Below are 21,256 nucleotides of genomic sequence, written 5' to 3'. Positions count from 1 at the left end.
CGAGAGTGCTATATTGTAAAATAAGACCAATTAAAGGTTCTGTAATGATCTTTCAGGGGCTAAAAATGAAATTCTTAAAGGGGTTGTCCACGTTTTGAAAACTGATGAGCTATCCACCAGATAGGTCATCAGTATATGATCAGTGCGTGGCCGACATCCGGACCCCGCACCGATCCGCAACTCCGGATGCCTCCGTGCACCAGATATTTGGAATGGGATGCAGTAGTTGGACCCGGAAGCAGATGGCTCCGACCACTGCATAGCGGCCGTTCGGCAGAACTGCAGCTCTGCTCCTATTCACTTGAATAGGAGCAGAGCTGTAATACTGCAGCTCGGCCACTATTCTTTGACCGGAGCCATCTGCTTCCGGCAACATCGTCCGGCGCCCCCGGAGGCAGCCGGAGTGGCAGATCGGTACGGAGTCTGGGGGTCGGACACGGACCGATCATATACTGATGACCTATCCAGTGGATAGGTCATCAGTTGTCAGAAAGTGGACAATCCCTTTAAGTACTGTTCACATAAAAAAAGCACCTGGCGTACAAGCCAGGGGCAGACATACCGTTGGTGCAACTTCTGCAACTGCACAGTGGCCCAGTAGGGGACCGGCCCACTGTCACCTTAAAGCAGCCACCTGCTGTCTACTAGATTGCATGTAAATGCCTGAGCTAGTGAATGTTATGGCTAACAATTACTGATGGATTGTTAGGGAGACATAAGGGGGTGATCTATGTGTCCGCCCTTGGTACAAGCTAAACCATATACGGTTTCCTGATGCAGGACAAAAGAGTGTCCTTGGCTTTTGTCGGGTCTGTATATATGAGTATACTGCAAAACTGTGCGGTATATGTTTTTTTTTTTTAACATGGGAGCCTATGGGTGACAAATGCCACTGTATGGCACCCATCACTGGCATGCGTTTAACGTATACACCATTAGATTTTCATGACATATACATAAAACAGATGCCATAATAGCCTTTGGGTGACGGATGCCATACAGTGGCATCCTTTACCCATATGCAATTAAGGCATCCAATTAACGTATACATCATGGAAAGCTCAAGAGGTATACGTTAAACAGATGCTATAATAGCCTATGAGTGATGGATGACACTGTTAGACATGCGTCACAGCCTCTATTTAACATATACAGTACTGTGCAAAAGTTTTAGGCAGTTGTATAAAAATGCTGCAAAGTAAGACATTTTAAAAATAGAAGTGTTAATAGTTTTTTTTGATCAATTAACAAAATGCAAAGTGAATGAACAGAAGAGAAATCTAAATCAAATCAATATTTGGTGTGACCAACCTTTGCCTTAAAAACAGCATCAATTCTTCTAGGTACACTTGCACACAGTTTTTGAAGGAACTCGACAGGGAGGTTGTGCCAAACATCTTGGAGAATTAACCACAGATCTTCTGTGGATGTCGCTTCCTCAAATCCTTTCTCTTCATGTAATCCCAGACAGACTCGATGATGTTGAAATCAGGACTCTGTGGTTGGGATCACTTCCAGGGCTCCTTGTACTTCTTTACTCTGAAGAGAGTTCTTAATGACATTGGCTGTATTTTTGGGGATGTTGTCCTGCTGCAGAATAAATTTGGAGCCCATCAGACGCCTCCCTGATGGTATTGCATGATTGATAAAAATCTGCCTGTATTTCTCAGCATTGAGGACACAATTAATCCTGACCAAATCCCCAACTCCATTTGCTGAAATACAGCCACAAACTTGCAAGGAACCTCCACCATTCTTCACTGCTGCCTCCAGACACTCATTATTGTACCGCTCTCCAGCCCTTTGGCGAACAAGCTGCCTTCTGTTACAGTTAAATAGTGAACATTTTGAATCATCAGTCCAGAGCACCTACTGCCATTTTTTTTGAAGCCCAGTTCCTATGTTTTTGTGCATAGTTCAGTCGCTTGGCCTTGTTTCCATGTCAAAGGTATGGCTTTTTGGCCATAATCCTTCCGTAAAGACCACTTCTAGCCAGACTTCTCTGAACCCGAACAGTATATGGGTGTACCTGGGTCATACTGGTTTCTGACAGTTCTGAGCTGATGGCACTGCTGGAAATCTTCAGATTTTGAAAGAAAGTAAGCATGATGTGTCTTTGATCTACTGCACTAAGTTTCCTTGAACAACCACTGCATCTACGGTCCTCAACGTTGCCCGTTTCTTTGTGCTTCTTCAAAAGAGCTTGAACAGCACATCTTGAAACCCCATTCTGCTTTAAAATCTTTGCCTGGAAGAGACCTTGCTGATACAGTATAACTACCTTGTGTCTTGTTGCTGTGCTCAGTCTTGCCATGGTGGACCTGTGACATGAAACGGTCTTTCACAACCTCACCCTTGTAGCAGGGTTTGGCTGTTCCTCACCCAGTTTTAAGCTTTCTACACAGTTGTTTCTGGTACTATCTAACTGTTTCTATCACCTATTTGCTAGAATTGGTTACTCATACTTCTGACTATAACTCTACAAAATCCATAACTTTGTGCAAGTGTACCTAGAAGAGTTGATGGTGTTTTGAAGGCAAATAGTGGTCACACCAAATATTGATTTAATTTAGATTTCTCTTCTGTTCATTCACTTTGTATTTTGTTAATTAATTAAAAGAAAAAATATTAACACTTCTTTTTTTAAAGCATTTTTACTTTACAGCATTTTTCCACTTTTCCACAACTTCCTAAAACTTTTGCACAGTACTGTACGTTGGGAGCTATTCGCGGTTTTTACAATAAACGAAGGCTATACACGTGATGTGAATAGGGCCTTACCTGGTTGTTATTCTGTATGTTTTTTTGCAAGTTCCATGACTTGCAGAGAAAACAGGGGTCAATCTTCGTCTAATCTCTTCCATTGCAGCTGGGGACTAACTATTAGGGGCTTATATAAGGGATAAAGCTTAGTTTGTCTAGTCTCCCCTTGTAGAAAGAGCAATGGGGCAGTGGGAGAAGTTTCCTGCCGCAGAAATCTGCCTCCCAGCTAAGAAAGGATATAATCTAAGGTCTGTGAGAGGGGGAAGGGTCAAAATGAATATGCTCTGGGGCAACCTTAGGCCTGCTTTTTATTATTCAGTTCTTGGAATGCAATACAGAACAGAACCAGTGAAGAGATGGATAACATTGTACATGTTTCTAGTACTTTTTTGTTGTTTATTTAAAACAGTAAGTGTCTTTTTAACCTCAAAATGGATATGTAGATAATTTGGTTAATGCAAACAATAATGAGCATTTATTCGAATAGAATTGATAACAAAATGATCCTTTCTATTGAATAGAAATATGTTCAAAAATGTATTTGAATGAAGAAAGCAAAATAATAGCATTCCCAAAGGTAACCAATAATGGCTAACATTAAACAATATGTTATAACATAGGGCACATGGAATGACAGCACATGAAAAAAAAAATGTTGCTTGTCTCCAAACTCCACTAGAGGAAGTTGTATTTTTTAAATCTATGGCTACGTGAAGGGAAGCTCTAGATTTCAAGCTCTGCAACAGAAAAGCAGAGATCCGACCCCTACAAGAATATAAATTAAAAGAGTTGACTCATGACAACTTACTGACCAAAATTCTCCTATTGCTTATCTGTCAATTTACCTTTTTTTGTAACTATGTCTTCTTGCTTCCTTACCTGCGCCGCTACCAAATTGCGCCATTGTGGGCAGGATGCACAGCGCTATCAAGTGATCGCACCTTGTATATGTTTTCATACAACTTCCAAAACTCTGTGCATCACATTCATCTCTTCTTATCCCCTTTCCCACTAATGCATCACTGTCAACCAGTTTATACCCCTAAATATAATCCCCTCTACCTTCCCTAGTAATTAGCATTTGCATATTGGACACATGTAAAGCTAGTTTTCTAGCAGAGGAGAAGCGCTGCTTGTGGAATAGAGGCCGCTTCTCCTCTACATGTCATGATCTGACATTCAGGTCAGATAACCAGTTCAACTTATATGACCTAGTACATTGTGGGGGCTCAGCTTTGCTGCTGGTACCGATCACTTCCTCTTTCAGTTTATCTACAATGATCTTGCCCTCCAGATCACAGATCTTGAGGCTTCACTCTGGGACACTTTAAGACCCGTCCCAATTTTGATTCTTGGTGGTCCAAGGAAAAGAACTACTGTAGCAGTAAGAGGGGGGTGTCCCATTTTGATTCCACTCTTCTTCCCCTATGCCCCTGTTCTGGACCACCGTAAAACAGTGGATTGACCACAAACCCTGGCATTTAGCAAACCAATTTACAAATGAATAAAATGTAAGACCTGTCTTACCTAATTTGTCTTCAATTGTGGGTATATTTCCCATTCTAATCCTAGATACTTTTTAGTTTTTTTTGTTCTACATTGCTTATATTTTGTGTGTAGGAGAAGATGGAATGTGGAATTACAAGTGACAAAGTATAAATCATGCATGTTATCATCATAACTGAATGTGTCACTGTGTGCTACAAACCATTACTATACTGGTTCAGTCCACCAGTTCCAGGACATTTATTACTATCATAATTGATGTCACTTTCATTGAATGTAACATTTTCCTTTACACCCTGCTCTCCGATATCATGAAATGAGTTATGGCAACGCAAGGTGAACAAGAGAATGAGTATTTCATTGCTTTCCAATAAACAGATTACAGGAAATTCACAGTTTAAATCTGAATTAATTATAGCTTTACATAAAACCGGTAATTTGTAAGCATCAATCCCTGAAAAGGAATAAAACAAAACTATAATTCAATATTTTTATCCCCTATAATTTGATCTCGTCGTGGCAGGAAGCTGGGATTCTGGTGCCTGATGCTGTAATTAGGGGCTATGCGGTCTGCAGATTATTAGTTCCTAACGACAGGTAACCTGGTTAATCTTAGTTGTGGCCAAGTTAAGTAACAATGGTAGTTTTCATCTAAGGAGACCTCGTCAGTAATGATATAAAGCAAATATATTTTATGTACAATTTTTTTTTTTTCCACAAAGGAGAACATTTAATGAAATATTCAAAATAAATAAAACCAGTAGGAGAACTAACATTAGGTTTAAAGAGACTCTGTCACCACATTATAAGTGCCCTATCTACTACATAAGGAGATCGGCGCTATAATGTAGATGACAGCAGTGTTTTTTATTTAGAAAAACAATCTATTTTTATCACGTTATTAGCGATTATAGCTTTATATTAAGTTGTTTCTTAATGACCAACTGGGCGTGTTTTTACTTTAGACCAAGTGGGCGTTGTACAGAGGAGTGTGTGACGCTGACCAATCAGTGACCAATCAGTGTCATGCACTTCTCCCCATTCATTTAGTCAGCGCATAGTGACACTGTGTTGTTCGCTATGTGCTGTCTTATACTGACACATTAACGTTACTGAAGTGTCTTGACAGTGAATAGACATTCCTTCCAGCCAGGACAGGATGTCTATTCACAATCCCGAAACTTCGGTAACGTTTGTGTGGGACTTATAGCAGAGCAAGCGTAATCTCGCGAGATCACGCTGCAAATGACAGGTTACAGCGAGATTACGCTTGCTCTGCTGTAAGTCCCACGCAAACATTACCGAAGTGTCGGGATTGTGAATAGACATCCTGTCCTGGCTGGAAGGAATGTCTATTCATTGTCAAGACACTTCAGTAATGTTAATGTGTCAGTATAAGACAGCACATAGTGAATAACGCAGTGTCACTATGCGCTGAGTAAATGAATGGAGAGTAGTGTATGACGCTGATTGGTCAGCGTCTTACACTCGTCTGTACAATGCCCACTTGGTCTAAAGTAAAAACACACCCAGTTGGGCATTAACAAACTAATTAGCATAAAGCTAAAACCGCTGGTAAAAATAGATTGTTTTTCTAAATAAAAAACACTGCTATCACCTATATTACAGCGCCCATATCCTTTTGTAGGAGATAGGGCACTTATAATATGGTGACAGGGACCGTATAATGTTTTTCTCAGGGACTAAAAACATTGTTCCATTTTATATCAGATGCCGTATTACAGGGGTATTCTCTCCTAGAAGCATTGCTGCTTGTGGTTTAATACACCCGTAACACAGTGCCATACGCAGGTACTGAACAATGTAATATGTAACTATAGGGACTCAACATGCCACTGTAAAAAAATCTTTGCACATATGACTCTGCTGTGTGCACAGAGGGCAACTGGAAATAAGGCCCAGCTTCCATATATACGTGGGGCACATTACTGTATGTAATTGCTGTGTGGTATAATATTGTAGAAACACCGTGCTGCCTGGCATATTTACTGAAAATAAATATTGGTCTGTATGTTGTAATAGCACACCCATGTAAAATGTGGTCAGTGTGTGTGGAAAATGTACAACACTTCCAGTAAAATCTGCGCCCTAATGATGAAACAAAATTGGAGACAACTTTTTATAATGTTGACCCACAAATCACAAATGGTGTATTGCTAAAATAGGTTAATCCAGCTATAGGCAGATCAGTCCATATTAAACACATTCATATATATTTAGGGGTTTTATATGTTCTTTTTTGTATTAAGTGATTGTCTTTAATTTAAATGGGTTGTCCCACCTGAAAAACCTCTTTCCATATGATCTATTAGGGTATATGGACGTCATGGAGGACGGGTTTACTGCTTGTGACCCTCTTTATGAGCCAGTAATGCCTGGTAATAGAAATAAACAGCTGCATGTGCATCCCTCAGCGATAACAGGTAATGGTCGAGCGTTAGAAAAGCAAGATTCACAGTTTTATTCTAAGAATGGGTTATCCCATCGGGATATTTCTTGTAATTCTATTACATAATATACCAGTACCAGTCGTAATTTTGACTATAAGTGCCAAACGAGTGTCAATAAAGCGACTTAGTTGGAGGTGTGGTGTGTGCTCCAAATTGGTTTATGAGGGTTGGAGAAAATCTTAAATAAAAAAGACTAAGGGTGTGTTCACACGTAGATTCAAAAACGTCTCAAAATACGGAGCTGTTTTCAAGGGAAAACAGCCCCTGATTTTCAGACGCTTTTTGAGCAACTCGCGTTTTTCGCTGCGTTTTTGCAGCGTTTTTTACGGCCGTTTTTGGAACTGTTTTCATTGGAGTCTATGAGAAAACGGCTCCAAATACGTCCCAAGAAGTGTCCTGCACTTCTTTTGACGAGGCTGTAATTTTACGAGCCGTCTTTTGACAGAGCCTCTTTAAGTTATAGTGTCAATGAATGCAGCTGGATCTATGAAAGCCTCTGGTCAAAACATATGTGGAGAGTAAAGGCCTATTTAGATGGGTCAATAATCGGCCAAACACTCATTTGTCAGCTGATCACAGTTTATGTAGGCTATAAAATTATTGTTGTCGACAGCACATCTATCTGTGTAAGCAGGGAATGTGCTGCTGACAATGATACAAACTGCCTGATGGGATAGCTTCAGAGGCAGTGAAGATGGCTCCACCCGAGGATATTTACAGTAGTCCACACCCTGTTGGCTAACTGCAGTGAATATATCGGGCGCCTAAAGTATAGAGCATCATTACTCAGGAACAGGGCGGGGGAAAGCAGAATAAAAAGAAAAACAGCGCTGGAAACACGGAGGGAGCGGGCTAAAGGTAATATATGTAAATCAGATGTTAGGACTTGATGACAGGTCCTCTTTAAGGTACTGTTCACATCTTTGTCTGGGGCACCATTTACATGCAGTGCTCTTCTTCCCTTCAAAATGACAGAACCCGACAGACCCCAATTATAAGTTAACTTAATACATTCTTACGCCCATCTAGCCTTGAAAACACAAGTTTTGCACAGTGTGTGAATATGTAAGACTTCTTGATAATGCTTCCGCAATTTATGACCAGTAAGTAGTGATTTCACTACTTTATCCTGTAAACAATTGTGTTTAAAAAAAACACTTTCTTACCTTGAGCCTGAAGAATGGAAGAAATATCAAATCCTTGGCTGTTTCTTACAATTACAACTCCATATTCAAAGTCAAATGCATCACTGTGAAGAAACACAGAATATAACAAATATGAAGAATGAAACATAACAGAATACCATGACAATATAGTTAGTCAAGGAAGCCAAGTCAGTAAGACAATCTCCTCTGTAAGGCCCTCAGACAAGTATATTTTATCTTTGTAGGTGCAGAATACATATGAGAGAACTATATTTGCTTATAAGTGATTATTTAAATGCAATGCTTGCCTTATTGGATGCCGTAGCACTGATATTTTCTCTCCATAGATGTCAATGGAGCATTGTAAAAATGTATGTTTCATACATATTTACATCTATATGTGTTTTGTATGAGAATCATATTTTGCAGTCAAGTTCTGGCAGCGAGGACAGAGAACAGATAGTTGGCCTTCAGGCAGTCCATTGGATAAAACATGGACAGCACATGGAATAAATAAAAAAATATGGACAAACTGGAATTAATTATGGAAAAAAGTTTCCATATTTCACATCCATATTTTGTTCCAACATAACCAACTGTATATAGCCTAAATATAAATACTTCAAATGGAATCACCTTGTTGTGCAATGGTGTCCATATGTTGTCCCAGAAAAAGATAGAAATGGTTTAACACAATTTTTAAGAATTTTAATACTCTTTAATTTATCAGTCTGATCCCTACCATATGTTTTATTGAGTAAGAAATTTGTGCATGAGGGACATGTTCAATGCTTCAGAATATGGAGTAGCAAGTATATTGTGGGTTAAATGTTTAGAAATGTTCTCACTCTAGCAAGGTTACTTTCCCCCTCTTAAATTAGTAGGTCGTTTTTTTTCCTCTATGTGTTTTGTATAAAAATATAACAATTTTATCCTTCTAAGACGCTAATCACCATATTCAACAAAATATCCATTATTTGAGCGGAAATAAAGAACTGGAACTTTCTATGAGTTGAACTACAGTTGCACAGCATGGGACTTTGTTCAATAAGACTTGTCATTATCACTGTAACAGTTGGGACATTCTTTCAACAGAGAATCTGAGATTCCCGCTAGTCCAATCTAGTGATGATTGAGAGCCTAGACCAAAGGAAATGCATTATGCATTGTAAATATAATTATGGTGTGAGTGTTTGGTTTGTCATTTTATGTTGGCGCTTTTGTAGTTTTGGCAAGACTTTATTCCTTTGAGAGCAGGGGTTGGCGTTACCTCGGCTTAGTGAGCAAGTGGAACAGTTGGCCAGATGCAACCTCCTCATTGTAAATATTGATTTCTTTTAAATATAGGTCTTGCTATATCAGTTATAATTAATGTAGACTAACAGGTATTTTGTATTGAATCTGAAAGTATATGAATGTAAAACATATGTCTAGACTTCTTTTCTAAATGGAAACAAACAACATTAGCGAGCAAAGCTGGTCTACAAAAGCCAAGATAAGAGCACTCACTGCAATATGCCCACATAGTTTGCCAAGTCCACTGTGCTGGCCTGTCTCCATTCTTTCTTGAAACCCATTACCAGGGTATTTGGCTTTATTCTTCCCAAACCGGCGGCCTGCAGAATAATATACAATCACTGAATAATATACTAGTATGATTATAAAATAATAATAATAATAATAATGTTTCTTCTACAATATTCTCTTAGAACTTCTAATGAACAATGAGGCAAACTACATCAGAAAAAAAGCCATCAGTTGAATCAGACTATATTGGCAAAAACAATTCTGAATATGTATATAGAAATAAATATATATATATATTTATATATATATATATTTTTTTTTTATTTTATTTATTATATATATATATATACAACACCTATAGAAATCTATGGTCCCATACTGTACCTCTGTAGGCTGTACAGAGACATACGTAGATTTTTTTTCTCAGGGACTAAAAACATTGTTCCATTTTATATCAGATGCCATATTACAGGGGTATTCTCTCCTAGAAGCATTGCTGCTTGTGGTTTAATACCCCCGTAACACAGTGCCATACGCAGGTACTGAACAACGTAATACGTAACTATAGGGACTCAACATGCCACTGTAAAAAAAATTTTTGCACATATGACTCTGCTGTGTGCACAAAGGGCAACTGGAAATAAGGCCCAGCTTCCAGATATACGTGGGGCACATTACTGTATGTAATTGCTGTGTGGTATAATATTGTAGAAACACCCAGCTGCCTGGCATATTTACTGAAAATAAATATTGGTCTGTATGTTGTAATAGCACACCCATGTAAAATGTGGTCAGTGTGTGTGGAAAATGAACAACACTTCCAGTAAAATCTGCGCCCTAATGATGAAACAAAACTAGAGACAACTTTTTATAATGTTGACCCACAAATCACAAATGGTGTATTGCTAAAATAGGTTAATCCAGCTATAGGCAGATCAGTCCATATTAAACACATTCATATATATTTAGGGGTTTTATATGTTCTTTTTTGTGACAAGTGATTGTCTTTAATTTAAATGGGTTGTCCCACCTGAAAAACCTCTTTCCATATGATCTATTAGGGTATATGGACGTCATGGAGGACGGGTTTACTGCTTGTGACCCTCTTTATGAGCCAGTAATGCCTGGTAATAGAAATAAACAGCTGCATGTGCATCCCTCAGCGATAACAGGTAATGGTCGAGCATTAGAAAAGCAAGATTCACAGTTTTATTCTAAGAATGGGTTATCCCATCGGGATATTTCTTGTCTATTACATAATATACCAGTACCAGTCGTAATTTTGACTATAAGTGCCAAACGAGTGTCAATAAAGCCACTTAGTTGGAGGTGTGGTGTGTGCTCCAAATTGGTTTATGAGGGTTGGAGAAAATCTTTTTAAAAAAAAAGACTAAAAATAAATCCTGTTTTCCAGGGTAGTCGTTGGTTAGGGTATGTGCACACGATGAGAGGCTATTACGGCTGAAATGACAGACTGTTTCCAGGAGAAAACAGCTGCCTCGTTTCAGACGTAATTGCTCCTCCTCGCATTTTGCGAGGCTTCTCTGACAGCCGTAAATTTTGAGCTGCTCTTCATTGAGTTCAATGAAGAACGGCTCAAATTACGTCTGAAAGAAGTGTCCTGCATTTCTTTGCTGAGGCAGTCATTTTACACGTCGTCGTTTGACAGCTGTCAAACGACGACGCGTAAATTACAGGTCGTCGGCACAGTACATCGGCAAACCCATTCAAATGAATGGGCAGATGTTTGCCGACGTATTGTAGCCGTATTTTCAGGCATAAAACGAGGCATAATACGCCTCGTTTACGTCTGAAAATAGGTCGTGTGAACCCAGCCTAACAACATACAAGACTGTATTCGAGCTGCTCATGACATTTCACACTGTATAAGTTGGGCAGGCAGCATTATGAAACATCCACCGGTGTCCTTTTTGTTTGCCTGTGGAAGGGGAAGTTTTGCTTTCATTCGTAAATGACTTTAGATGAACGGAAACGATTTCTTTGCAATTAAAAGTATTTGGATTTCAGCTGTCAAGCTGTCATTTCAATAGATCTGTAACTTACTATCTCCAGAGCACATGTTGTTTTCCAGGGGTTTTATTGTCAGAGAAATGACAAGTTTATTCCTGGGCGACTTTACGAGTGTGCAGCTGGGATGTTCACCACAATCACATGTTTAGTTTCATTGATTTTTGCCATTCAATGATTTAAAAAGCCATAATGATTTTGTGGGAGTTTCCAGGAATAAGTGCAATCTGCTTATTTTACATTTTGCTTTTAGATGAAAAACTCATCTGCTCACAGAAGTTTCCGCTAGAACATTTGACTGAAAAGGATCGTGTTTCAAAGGGAACATTTAGCGCAAACCTGTCATCTCCAGACAGTGGAAATAGCCGTTTTGTAGGGTGAATGACTTTTCATTGAAATACAGCGTATAAATTTGCTAGAGTAAAAAGCATGAATGCACTTTAAAGAATACCTGTCAGGTTACAGTTTATTTCCACCCAAAACATAAAAATGACCAGAAATATTGGTAAACTAGAAGTTAGAGTAGAAGTCAAAGTTTCATAATAACTTTTTATTTACAGAGATATTGTCTATTATGCTGGACAATGGGATCAATCGTGAAGGATGAAAGTTGATGAAAACCATAAATCACTGTTTGCTCCAGGTCTACATTTTAAATGCTGAGCTGAACAGGTAGACTGTGCATAGATGTCCAGATTTTAGCTGTAAGAACTGTAAGTCTTCATAAAATTATTGCTTGTATGTTTTTACGAAACCAGAAAAAAAGTTCAGCATTTCTGACGTCAGCAATTTAAGAATGTGGACATTTTACCCAAATTAAGGCAATAATTTGTTACAGGTTTCTCCATGAAGAAGAAAATAATTCCATAACTTCCAGACAAGAGCAGCTTCATTAAAAGTGACCCTCAAGTTTTTATAATCAAGCAAAAAGTTTCTGTCTATAAAAACTCCCAAGTGTATCTGGTCATCATTAAAAATGTAATAGTGTATAAAACCGTCAGGAAATATGTCAGCCCTGGAGCTGTCTGGAGTTAGTAGCTAGCACTAGTACACATTGTTAGATTTTTAATGATAGAAAACGTTCTGAAGTTTTTATGTTGCAAGGACTTTTTCTTCATTACTAGAAGTCGTGGATCACTCGCCGTGACATGTTTATGCCATATGCAAGGTTTAGAACTCTCAGTATCCTACCTGCTAAGGTTAGTAAGAAGCTACGTTACTCTAAGCATGAACACGATTTTCATTATTGTTGGTGCTCCAGAAAACAGAGAAATAATTTTGGGGTCTTGGAAAAAGGATGCAGTCACGCCTAATGCACAAGACCGTGTTTTTTTTTTTGTCTGTGTGCTATCTGCAATTTTGCAGATAGGACACGGACCCATTAATGTATTATGTCCTTAAGCACACGACCGTGATGTACATGGATCCGTGTTAGGGGCCGCAAAAACTCAGGACATGTAATTTTACTGTCCGTATTTGGACTCGCCCATAGAATTCTATAGAACCATGAAAATTGCAGCCGGCATAAGGTTTTGCCGTCCATGTGTCATCCACATTTGTGGATACGTTGCTAAGCGACACCGGGGAATTCATGTGAGTCAGCGATCATGTTACCTACTCAGGGGGTCGGGTCAAACTGGTGACATCAATTCCAGTCTTGCTTTTCATTGCGGATCCGTTAATACTGATAACACACGGATGCACTACTGAGGTTTTATTGTGGACAAATGGACCGCAAATACAGACAACGGATCCGTGGTTTTGCGGATCCCAAAATCACCACGGTTGTGCGCATTAGGCCTTAGTCTTTAATGCACTGTTCTGTATGGAATATAGAATGTTTTCTGGCCAGGTGGTGATGTAGGCAATTAAGTAGTTTTTTGTTAATTTGTTATGTCATGTAATTGCTTTTGCAGCATTTATGATTGGTTCCAGCCTTATGAAAAGATTACATTTTGGCAAATGAGTATTTTATAAAAGAAGGATTCCATATACATAGTAAGCTTGTTCAACTGGTGAAGCTGGTAAAAATACAAAAAAATTTCAGTTGTGCCTATCCATGTATATTAAAGAGGCTCTGTCACCAGATTTTGCAACCCCTATCTGCTATTGCAGCAGATAGGCGCTGCAATGTAGATTACAGTAACGTTTTTATTTTTAAAAAACGAGCATTTTTGGCCAAGTTATGACCATTTTTGTAGTTATGCAAATGAGGCTTGCAAAAGTCCAAGTGGGTGTGTTTAAAGTAAAAGTACAACTGGGCGTGTATTATGTGCGTACATCGGGGCGTTTTTAATACTTTCACTAGCTGGGCGCTCTGAAGAGAAGTAACATCCTCTTCTCTTCAGAACGCCCAGCTTCTGGCAGTGCAGACACAGGCGTGTTCTCCAGAGATCACGCTGTGTCGTCACTCACAGGTCCTGCATCGTGTCAGACGAGCGAGGACACATCGGCACCAGAGGCTACAGATGATTCTGCAGCAGCATCGGCGTTTGCAGGTAACTCGATGTAGCTACTTACCTGCAAATGCTGATGCTGCTGCAGAATCAACTGTAGCCTCTGGTGCCGACACGATGCAGGACCTGTGAGTGACGTCACAGCGTGATCTCTCGAGAACACGCTCTGTGTCTGCACTGCCAGAAGCTGGGCGTTGTGTAGAGAAGTGGATGATACTTCTCATCAGAGCGCCCAGCTAGTAAAAGTAGTAAACACGCCCCGATGTACGCACATAATACACGCCCAGTTGTACTTTTACTTTTCAACACGCCCAGTTGTACTTTTGCAAGCCTCATTTGCATAAATACGAAAATGGTCATAACTTGGCCAAAAATGCTCGTTTTTTAAAAATAAAAACGTTACTGTAATCTACATTGCAGCGCCGATCTGCTGCAATAGCAGATAGGGGTTGCAAAATCTGGTGACAGAGCCTCTTTAATTTACAGAGCACCTCTAGTCTGATATGAGAATTATGCGACTTAGGTACATGCTCTTATCCAATATAAATAAAATATATAGTAGTTGTAGTCAGTGTAGTAAAGATTATTTTGTCAAAACAACCAAACTTGTTCAACTACAGGGTGGAGTAAAACCAGGTATGTCTGTAGTCATCAAGGGAAGGTTGATGCAGGATTATTGAGAAAAGTCATGATGTAGTCAAACTTGGTAAAAGCTGAACTTGCTTTAAAAATTTTCCTAATAATTTTCCACAAATTTAGGGTCCTTTTCCACCAACCCATTTTGGCCGAAACGCCTCATGCACACGACCGTTGTGCCACTCGGGCCGTTTTTGACGGCATCCGAGTAGCACCCGATAGTCTTCATGAACCCATCCACTTTAGTGGGTGAATCGGGTCCATGAAAAATGATCCGAGTCTCCGAACCGAGGAAAGATAGGACATGTTCTATCTTTCCTCGGATCACTGATGGGACTCGGCGGGCGCACATGGTCGTGTGCATGAGGTGTAACAACAAGCGCCAATCAACGAGACAGCTCGTTGATCGGCGCTTGCTTGCTTCTTTCACAATAAGCTATGTTTTGAAACGAGCACTCGTTACTACAATTGCTCATCCCCATACATTTCTATCATGCTGGCAGAACGTCTCCCTGTTTACACAGGGAGATGTGCTGCCGACAACGATAATATTTTAATCTGCATAAACAATACAGCAGCCGATGCTTGTTCACACAGGGCAATGATCAATTGCTCAGCTGTATCAGGTCATCTACTACAACATCATTCTAAAATACCCTCCTGGTTTTAGATACCCTTTGACATGTCATAAAGACATGGTAGAAGATTGGTCAACTAGCTGGCACCCTGATCGATCACTAAAACAAGGTAGCGCCATGCCCCTTCGGACTTCAAATTAATCAAAAGCAAGTAAGTTAGCATGTAACTGTTTGGAAATACAAAAACATACAAATTAGACAAGGTTTATATATAGCTACTTATGAATATAATACATGGTACTAAAGTATTTTCTGTGCCTTAAGCTCACCTGAAGAAGCGTTCTTGCACCTTCCCGTAAGTTTTCAGCAGCAACTGCAGCATAAAAGGCTTTCCTGTTGTTTTTAGTCAACCATGCTTGCTTTTTGATCATCCCACCGTTCATTTCTTTCACAGTCTGTTTGCGTGGTCCCTGCATAACACAATAAAGGTTCAGCAGAATGAAACATTATTAAATAAAAATGGACCATTACAGCTCCACCCAATGCTTGGAAAATGTTTTTGAGCTATAACTTGAAAATAAAACGCTAATATTTTCTTTTATTACCCACAATGAAGATCACAGATGTATGCGTTTGCTTATTATTACCCAGTGATGTGTAAATTGTAAAACATAACTGTAATGTAACTGATATATCAGGGTTTGGAAACCATACTGATCTATTAACTAGTTAATCGCTATCAATATCTTTATCTTCTGCTTGCTAGAGGCAGTCAGCATTGAACTGCAGTGAAACTAATATGAAGTTTAAGCAGTGAAACTAATATGAAGTTTAAGAACTGGGGGTTTTATCTGTATGAAAAATCTATTTTCAGTAGAGGTTAAACCAAGTCATGTTTTACCATGATTTAATGGCTTGTGCTGAAATCCTTAAAGCAATCGAATCTATTTCTTGTTTGTACAGACATCACTCGATTGTATTATACGCTACAAGTTTCAGAATCTACCTGAATGCTTATAACAGTGTAAAATTGGAAAGGGAGAAGACTGAACGACAATAAGGGCATGTTTAAGTCTTTCGCCTGGCAAAACTTATTATGATTTTGTTTGTATCTGAGAAATATACATAGCATATGCCAATATTTCTGTCTACTTACAGCAAATATCTCACAGCAGATACAGAGACCTTGGTTCTTGGTAAAAGAGTGGGTTATATCCAAAAGGGCTGGTCTTGCCATTGGTGCACCGGTTAAAACCAAGCACTGAGGTCTGGAAAATAAAGACGAATTAAGCACTACAGCAATTAAAGGCCACATTGAAAAAACTATTTCAATTACTCTACTGCATATACACTTTTAAAAAAAGCAACTTAAAAAATATTCTGCAGTTTTGTGTCTGCAGCTCCTATTCAGACCTATGTGTTTCCATGGTTATTATAGACTACAAATAAACCCTGTGTAGTCTGGTCCATGAGACATACACCTTTCCACGAGTCTCATACATTTCGTAGGCTACTAAACCTAGAAGGGAGATAGAAGAGAGTATGACTGCAGGATCAGATTACACAAGGATTGTTTGTAGTCTGTAATAATGGAGATTCATACATCTGCATAGGAACTTTAGACGAACGGGGATATTTTCAACTCCTTTTTCCTTTTTTTCATCACCGCATTGACAAAAGCCATAACTTTTTTATTGACATAGCTATATAAGGGTTTGTTTATTGTGGGATAAGTTGTAATCTCTTAATGATACCATTTCAGGGTGCAAATAATGTAGTGAATAACTTTTATGCATTTTTGGGGGGGGGGAATTGGAAAGAAACAGCAATTCTAAAGATTTTTGGGGGGGTTTGTTTTTAAGGCATTCACCGTGCGGTATAAATGACATGTTATCTTTTATTCAGTGGTTCGTTACAATTACGGAAATACGAAATTGATATAGTTCTTTTATGTTTTACTACTTTTGCACAATAATTTGTCTTTGTGTTGTCGCATTACAGGAGCCATAGTTTTGTTTTTTTATTGACAAAGCTTTTTGAGGGCTCGTTTTTTTTTTTTTGCAGGATAAGCTGTAGCTTTCATTGGTACAATTTTGGGGCACATACCGCCTATTGATTAACTTTTATTGCTTTTTTTTAAAGTTAGGATGGACAAAAACAGCAATTCTGGCATTAACAACGTTCACTGTGTGGCATAAATAACGTGGTGATTTTATAGTGTTATTTATCTAGGGTTGAAGCAATCCCAATTATGCAGAGTTTTATTGTTTTTTATTTTTTTCTATATTTTATTGGGGGTTTTTTTGTAAACTACGTTTTAGTTAAATGGTTTTTAGTCCCACTATAGAACTTGAATATACGATCATAATGCACTGCATTTCTTTTGTAGGGCAGTATACTATGCCTGTCAGTGTTAGGCTGGGTTCACATGACCTATTTTCAGACGTAATGGAGGCGTTTTACGCCTCGAATTATGTCTGAAAAACGGCTCCAATACGTAGGCAAACATCTGCCCATTACTTTCAGGCTGGGTTCACACGACCTATTTTCAGACGTAAACGAGGCGTATTATGCCTCGTTTTACGTCTGAAAATAGGGCTACAATACGTCGGCAAACATCTGCCCATTCATTTGAATGGGTTTGCCGACGTACTGTGCAGACGACCTGTAATTTACGCGTCGTCGTTTGACAGCTGTCAAACCACGACGCGTAAATTGACTGCCTCGGCAAAGAAGTGCAGGGCACTTCTTTGCCACGTAATTTGAGCTGTTCTTCATTGAACTCAATGAAGCACAGCTCAAGATTTACGAGCGTCTCAGAGCGTCTCAGACGCCTCGTAAATTACGAGGAGGAGCATTTACGTGTGAAACGAGGCAGCTGTTAACAGTCTGTCTTTTCACACGTAAATGCCTCTCATTGTGTGAACATACCCTCAATGGGCTTTACGGTGTACTGTGCCGACGACCTGTCATTTTATGCGTCGCTGTCAAAAGACAGCTCGTAAAATTACAGCCTCGTCAGAAGAAGTGCAGGACACTTCTTGGGACGTTTTTGGAGCCGTTTTCTCATAGACTCCAATGAAAACAGCTCAAAAAACGGGCGTAAAAAACGCAGCGAAAACGCAGCGAAAAACCTCTGCAAAAAACGCGAGTTGCTCAAAAAACGTCTGAAAATCAGGGGCTGTTTTCCCTTGAAAACAGCTCCGTATTTTGAGATGTTTTTGACTCTACGTGTGAACATACCCTTATACTGACATGCAGCCTAATAGGCTCAGTTACATGGCAGATCTGGGGGCCTTTGTTAGGCCACCGGCTGCTATTTCAATCCATAGACACTCGCCGGTATAGCAGGGACGCAGATGGGCTTACAGAAGGAGTCTGCTATCTTTGTAAAACCACTTAGATGTCGCAGCAGGGTGCCAGTGTGTGTTGATGGTGCAGGCACAGCTTGATTTATGGCGCTGTGTAAGAAGTACATTCCGCCAGTGCCGTAAATGTACCATGTGGTGGGGGAAGGAGTTATTTGCACAGTAGTTTCATTTTTCATTTTAGATGCATTGGAGCAATACCAAATGGTTTCATATGTGCACATAGCCTTTAGGAGACTAACAGTTTAGAAAGTTAGATATATCATAGAGAATACCTGAAGTTTTTCACATGCTCCTCAATAGCGTTTAAGTCTAAAGCACCATTTAAGGCTTTCGTGTATTGAAGAGCCTGGGTTGAAGATCCCCAATTAACATCTGTCCAGAAAACAATGACATTACATTACAGTTTATTACATGGGACGGGCAAGTTTGGTTATTTCTAACACTACGCACAGGACTCCCTTAGGCCTTGTTCATATCTGCTTGGGAGGCTCCGTTAGAGGACTCGTCACAGATCCAACCAATATTACCGGAAACAATAGCGCAGCATACTGCACTATTGTTTCTGGTAAAACCACGGAAACCCCGACAGATTGCTGACGGAACCTATTAAAGTCAATGTGTTCCGTCGGCTGCCGGTGGTGTCTGTGATGCAACGGTACCGTCACTTCCGTTTTTTTCCTTGTTCTGCTCCTCTGATGGAGCAGAATACCAGAAAGACCAGATGCGGGTGTGAACATAGCCTAAGTCAGTGCGAATCTATGAAATTCTTGTGTTTCCATGATGATCAATGAAAATCAATTAAACTGTTGCATTAATAAAAAAACGTTAAAATGTTTTTCTCACTTATTTCTTACTCAATATTTAGACATGGCAAAAAATAATATTGGTGGAGGGCTTCTGAGGTCAAGTGGGGCCGATATACGGAATCAGGGGCCTGGGTGCTTGGTATGTAACTGACACTTCATTCCAGGCATTAGTTAAGGTTCCAGCTCAAATCCCAACACTTTTGTTATATTAATTCTAGCATGTCTCAATTACAGGATGAAAACCTTGGTCGGACCACCTCTATATGCCAGAATGGATAGGTCCTGCAAATAGTATCTCCTGCTGTGGCAAACTCAGTGTTGCATTATGTGGTTGACATGTTGTTAACACATGCGATAGATTATGACATGCCACTATTAGCAACCTTCCTCAATATCATATATAGAAGAAGAATTACAGGGTAAAACTAAATAGATTCTGAAATCTACGGCTATTGAAGCTTGTGATGGAGTGGAAGGTACTAGCAAGCCAGGTATTGCTTTTAGCTGCCAAATATACCTTATATTAATTTCTCTTAAATCAGTTAAATTAATTTATTATACAATTTATCATACCTGGCTTTTTGTATGTCACATAGATGTATAGGAAAAGTTCAATGCCATAAGTAATGACAGCAGCCCACCAGTTGATGACAAACATCACACCACAGCACAGCATGGCACCAAACAGGGACACCCACATGTTGTAATATTTGAATGCAGGTCTCCATCCTGTATATACAAGATTGATGCATCATGTTACATTTATATTTTATTACAGACTCTCAATAAGAAAAGGTATTTCTAAAAGAAACAAGGTTAAAAAGTACAGATGTACTTTACATAAGCTAGTAGGTAATTGTTCAACAAACCAAAAAGCAGCAAGGATCCAACACCCCAAATGCAAGTGCCGAAAAGCGTCACAGATGTTAAATCCTAAATGCATCAATGAACATATATTCAACCTACAAAGAATATAGAAAATTGAAAAATATCTTTATTCAAATGACCAATAAAAGCTGAGTGACAATACAATTTAAAAAAATCCACAGGCCTACAGAAAGAGGACAACTCACTGTGTGACTCACTAAAGAAATATTAATTACATCAGACTAAGGCATTTAGCGCCGAAACGCGTGTCAGGGTGGACGCTCCCTGTGTTACTCATGAACTCATTATAGGTACGTTATGTGTTCTATACTAGATTTATTTTTTTGGTCTTATTTGTGCACTGACCATTTTTGCCCTATATAGTCATCTATCCATGCCACGTGGCATTTATGTATTAGTCATCATATTCAAGTCTGTGCAGTAATGGGGTCTGATGTAATTATTTCTTTAGTGAGTCACACAGTGAGTTGTCCTCGTTTTCTGTAGGTCTGTGGATTCTTTTTAATTGTATTGTCACTCAGCTTTTATTGGTCATTTCAATAAAGATTATTTTACATTTTTTTCAATTTTGTTTTTTGGTAGCATCAATTCTTTGTAGGTTGAATAGTAGGTAATTGCGTTAACAGAAATTGTCTAATAAATTGCAAGGAACAGGTTTGGCTTCAGCAGTGAGAGTAATGCAAATATAGAATTCTATCACCAAATTACAGACTGACATTTGTACTATTCTACCTTTAGAATAAACAATACAGACTGCCTTAAAAATAGTTCCTAGACTGCTGATGGTCTAGCTGGAAAGCCCATGCTATATTTTCTTAGAGCTAATGACTGCAAATTGCAGTAAATTGTATGAGATTAGAAAAAAAGATTATTTTCCAGAAACAGCGCCACTTTTGTCCTAGGCCATGTTTAGTATTGCAGCTCAGCAACATTCACCTGAATGGGACTGTGCTGCATTACCAGACAACATCTATGGATGAGAGTTGAGCTGTTTCTGGGGAAAAAAATTTTTTAATTCGAACCTCAGACAACTCATCGAACTAATTGTTCCCTATTGCACACTCATGAACTAGAATCCCAA

General features: G+C 39.1%; 1 protein-coding gene across 7 annotated transcripts in view; it reads right to left on the bottom strand.

The window, feature by feature from the left end:
• SLC12A1 (solute carrier family 12 member 1) overlaps nt 1-21,256 on the bottom strand; it is a 127,414-nt gene that overhangs the window by 27,098 nt on the left and 79,060 nt on the right. For all 7 annotated transcript variants that reach the window (XM_075858022.1, XM_075858021.1, XM_075858016.1 and 4 more), the window contains 6 exons: nt 19,861-20,016; nt 18,754-18,853; nt 16,267-16,378; nt 15,440-15,580; nt 9,395-9,501; nt 7,907-7,989 (listed from right to left, as the gene is read on the bottom strand). In XM_075858022.1, coding sequence (XP_075714137.1) covers nt 7,907-7,989; nt 9,395-9,501; nt 15,440-15,580; nt 16,267-16,378; nt 18,754-18,853; nt 19,861-20,016 — 699 coding nt within the window. The remainder of the gene's footprint in view (nt 1-7,906; nt 7,990-9,394; nt 9,502-15,439; nt 15,581-16,266; nt 16,379-18,753; nt 18,854-19,860; nt 20,017-21,256) is intronic.

This window comes from Rhinoderma darwinii, chromosome 3, assembly GCF_050947455.1.
Source record: "Rhinoderma darwinii isolate aRhiDar2 chromosome 3, aRhiDar2.hap1, whole genome shotgun sequence".
Classification (NCBI taxonomy): Eukaryota; Metazoa; Chordata; class Amphibia; order Anura; family Rhinodermatidae; genus Rhinoderma; species Rhinoderma darwinii.
The sequence above is the reverse complement of the archived record's forward strand: the minus strand, read 5'-3'. Positions and strand labels throughout refer to the sequence as shown.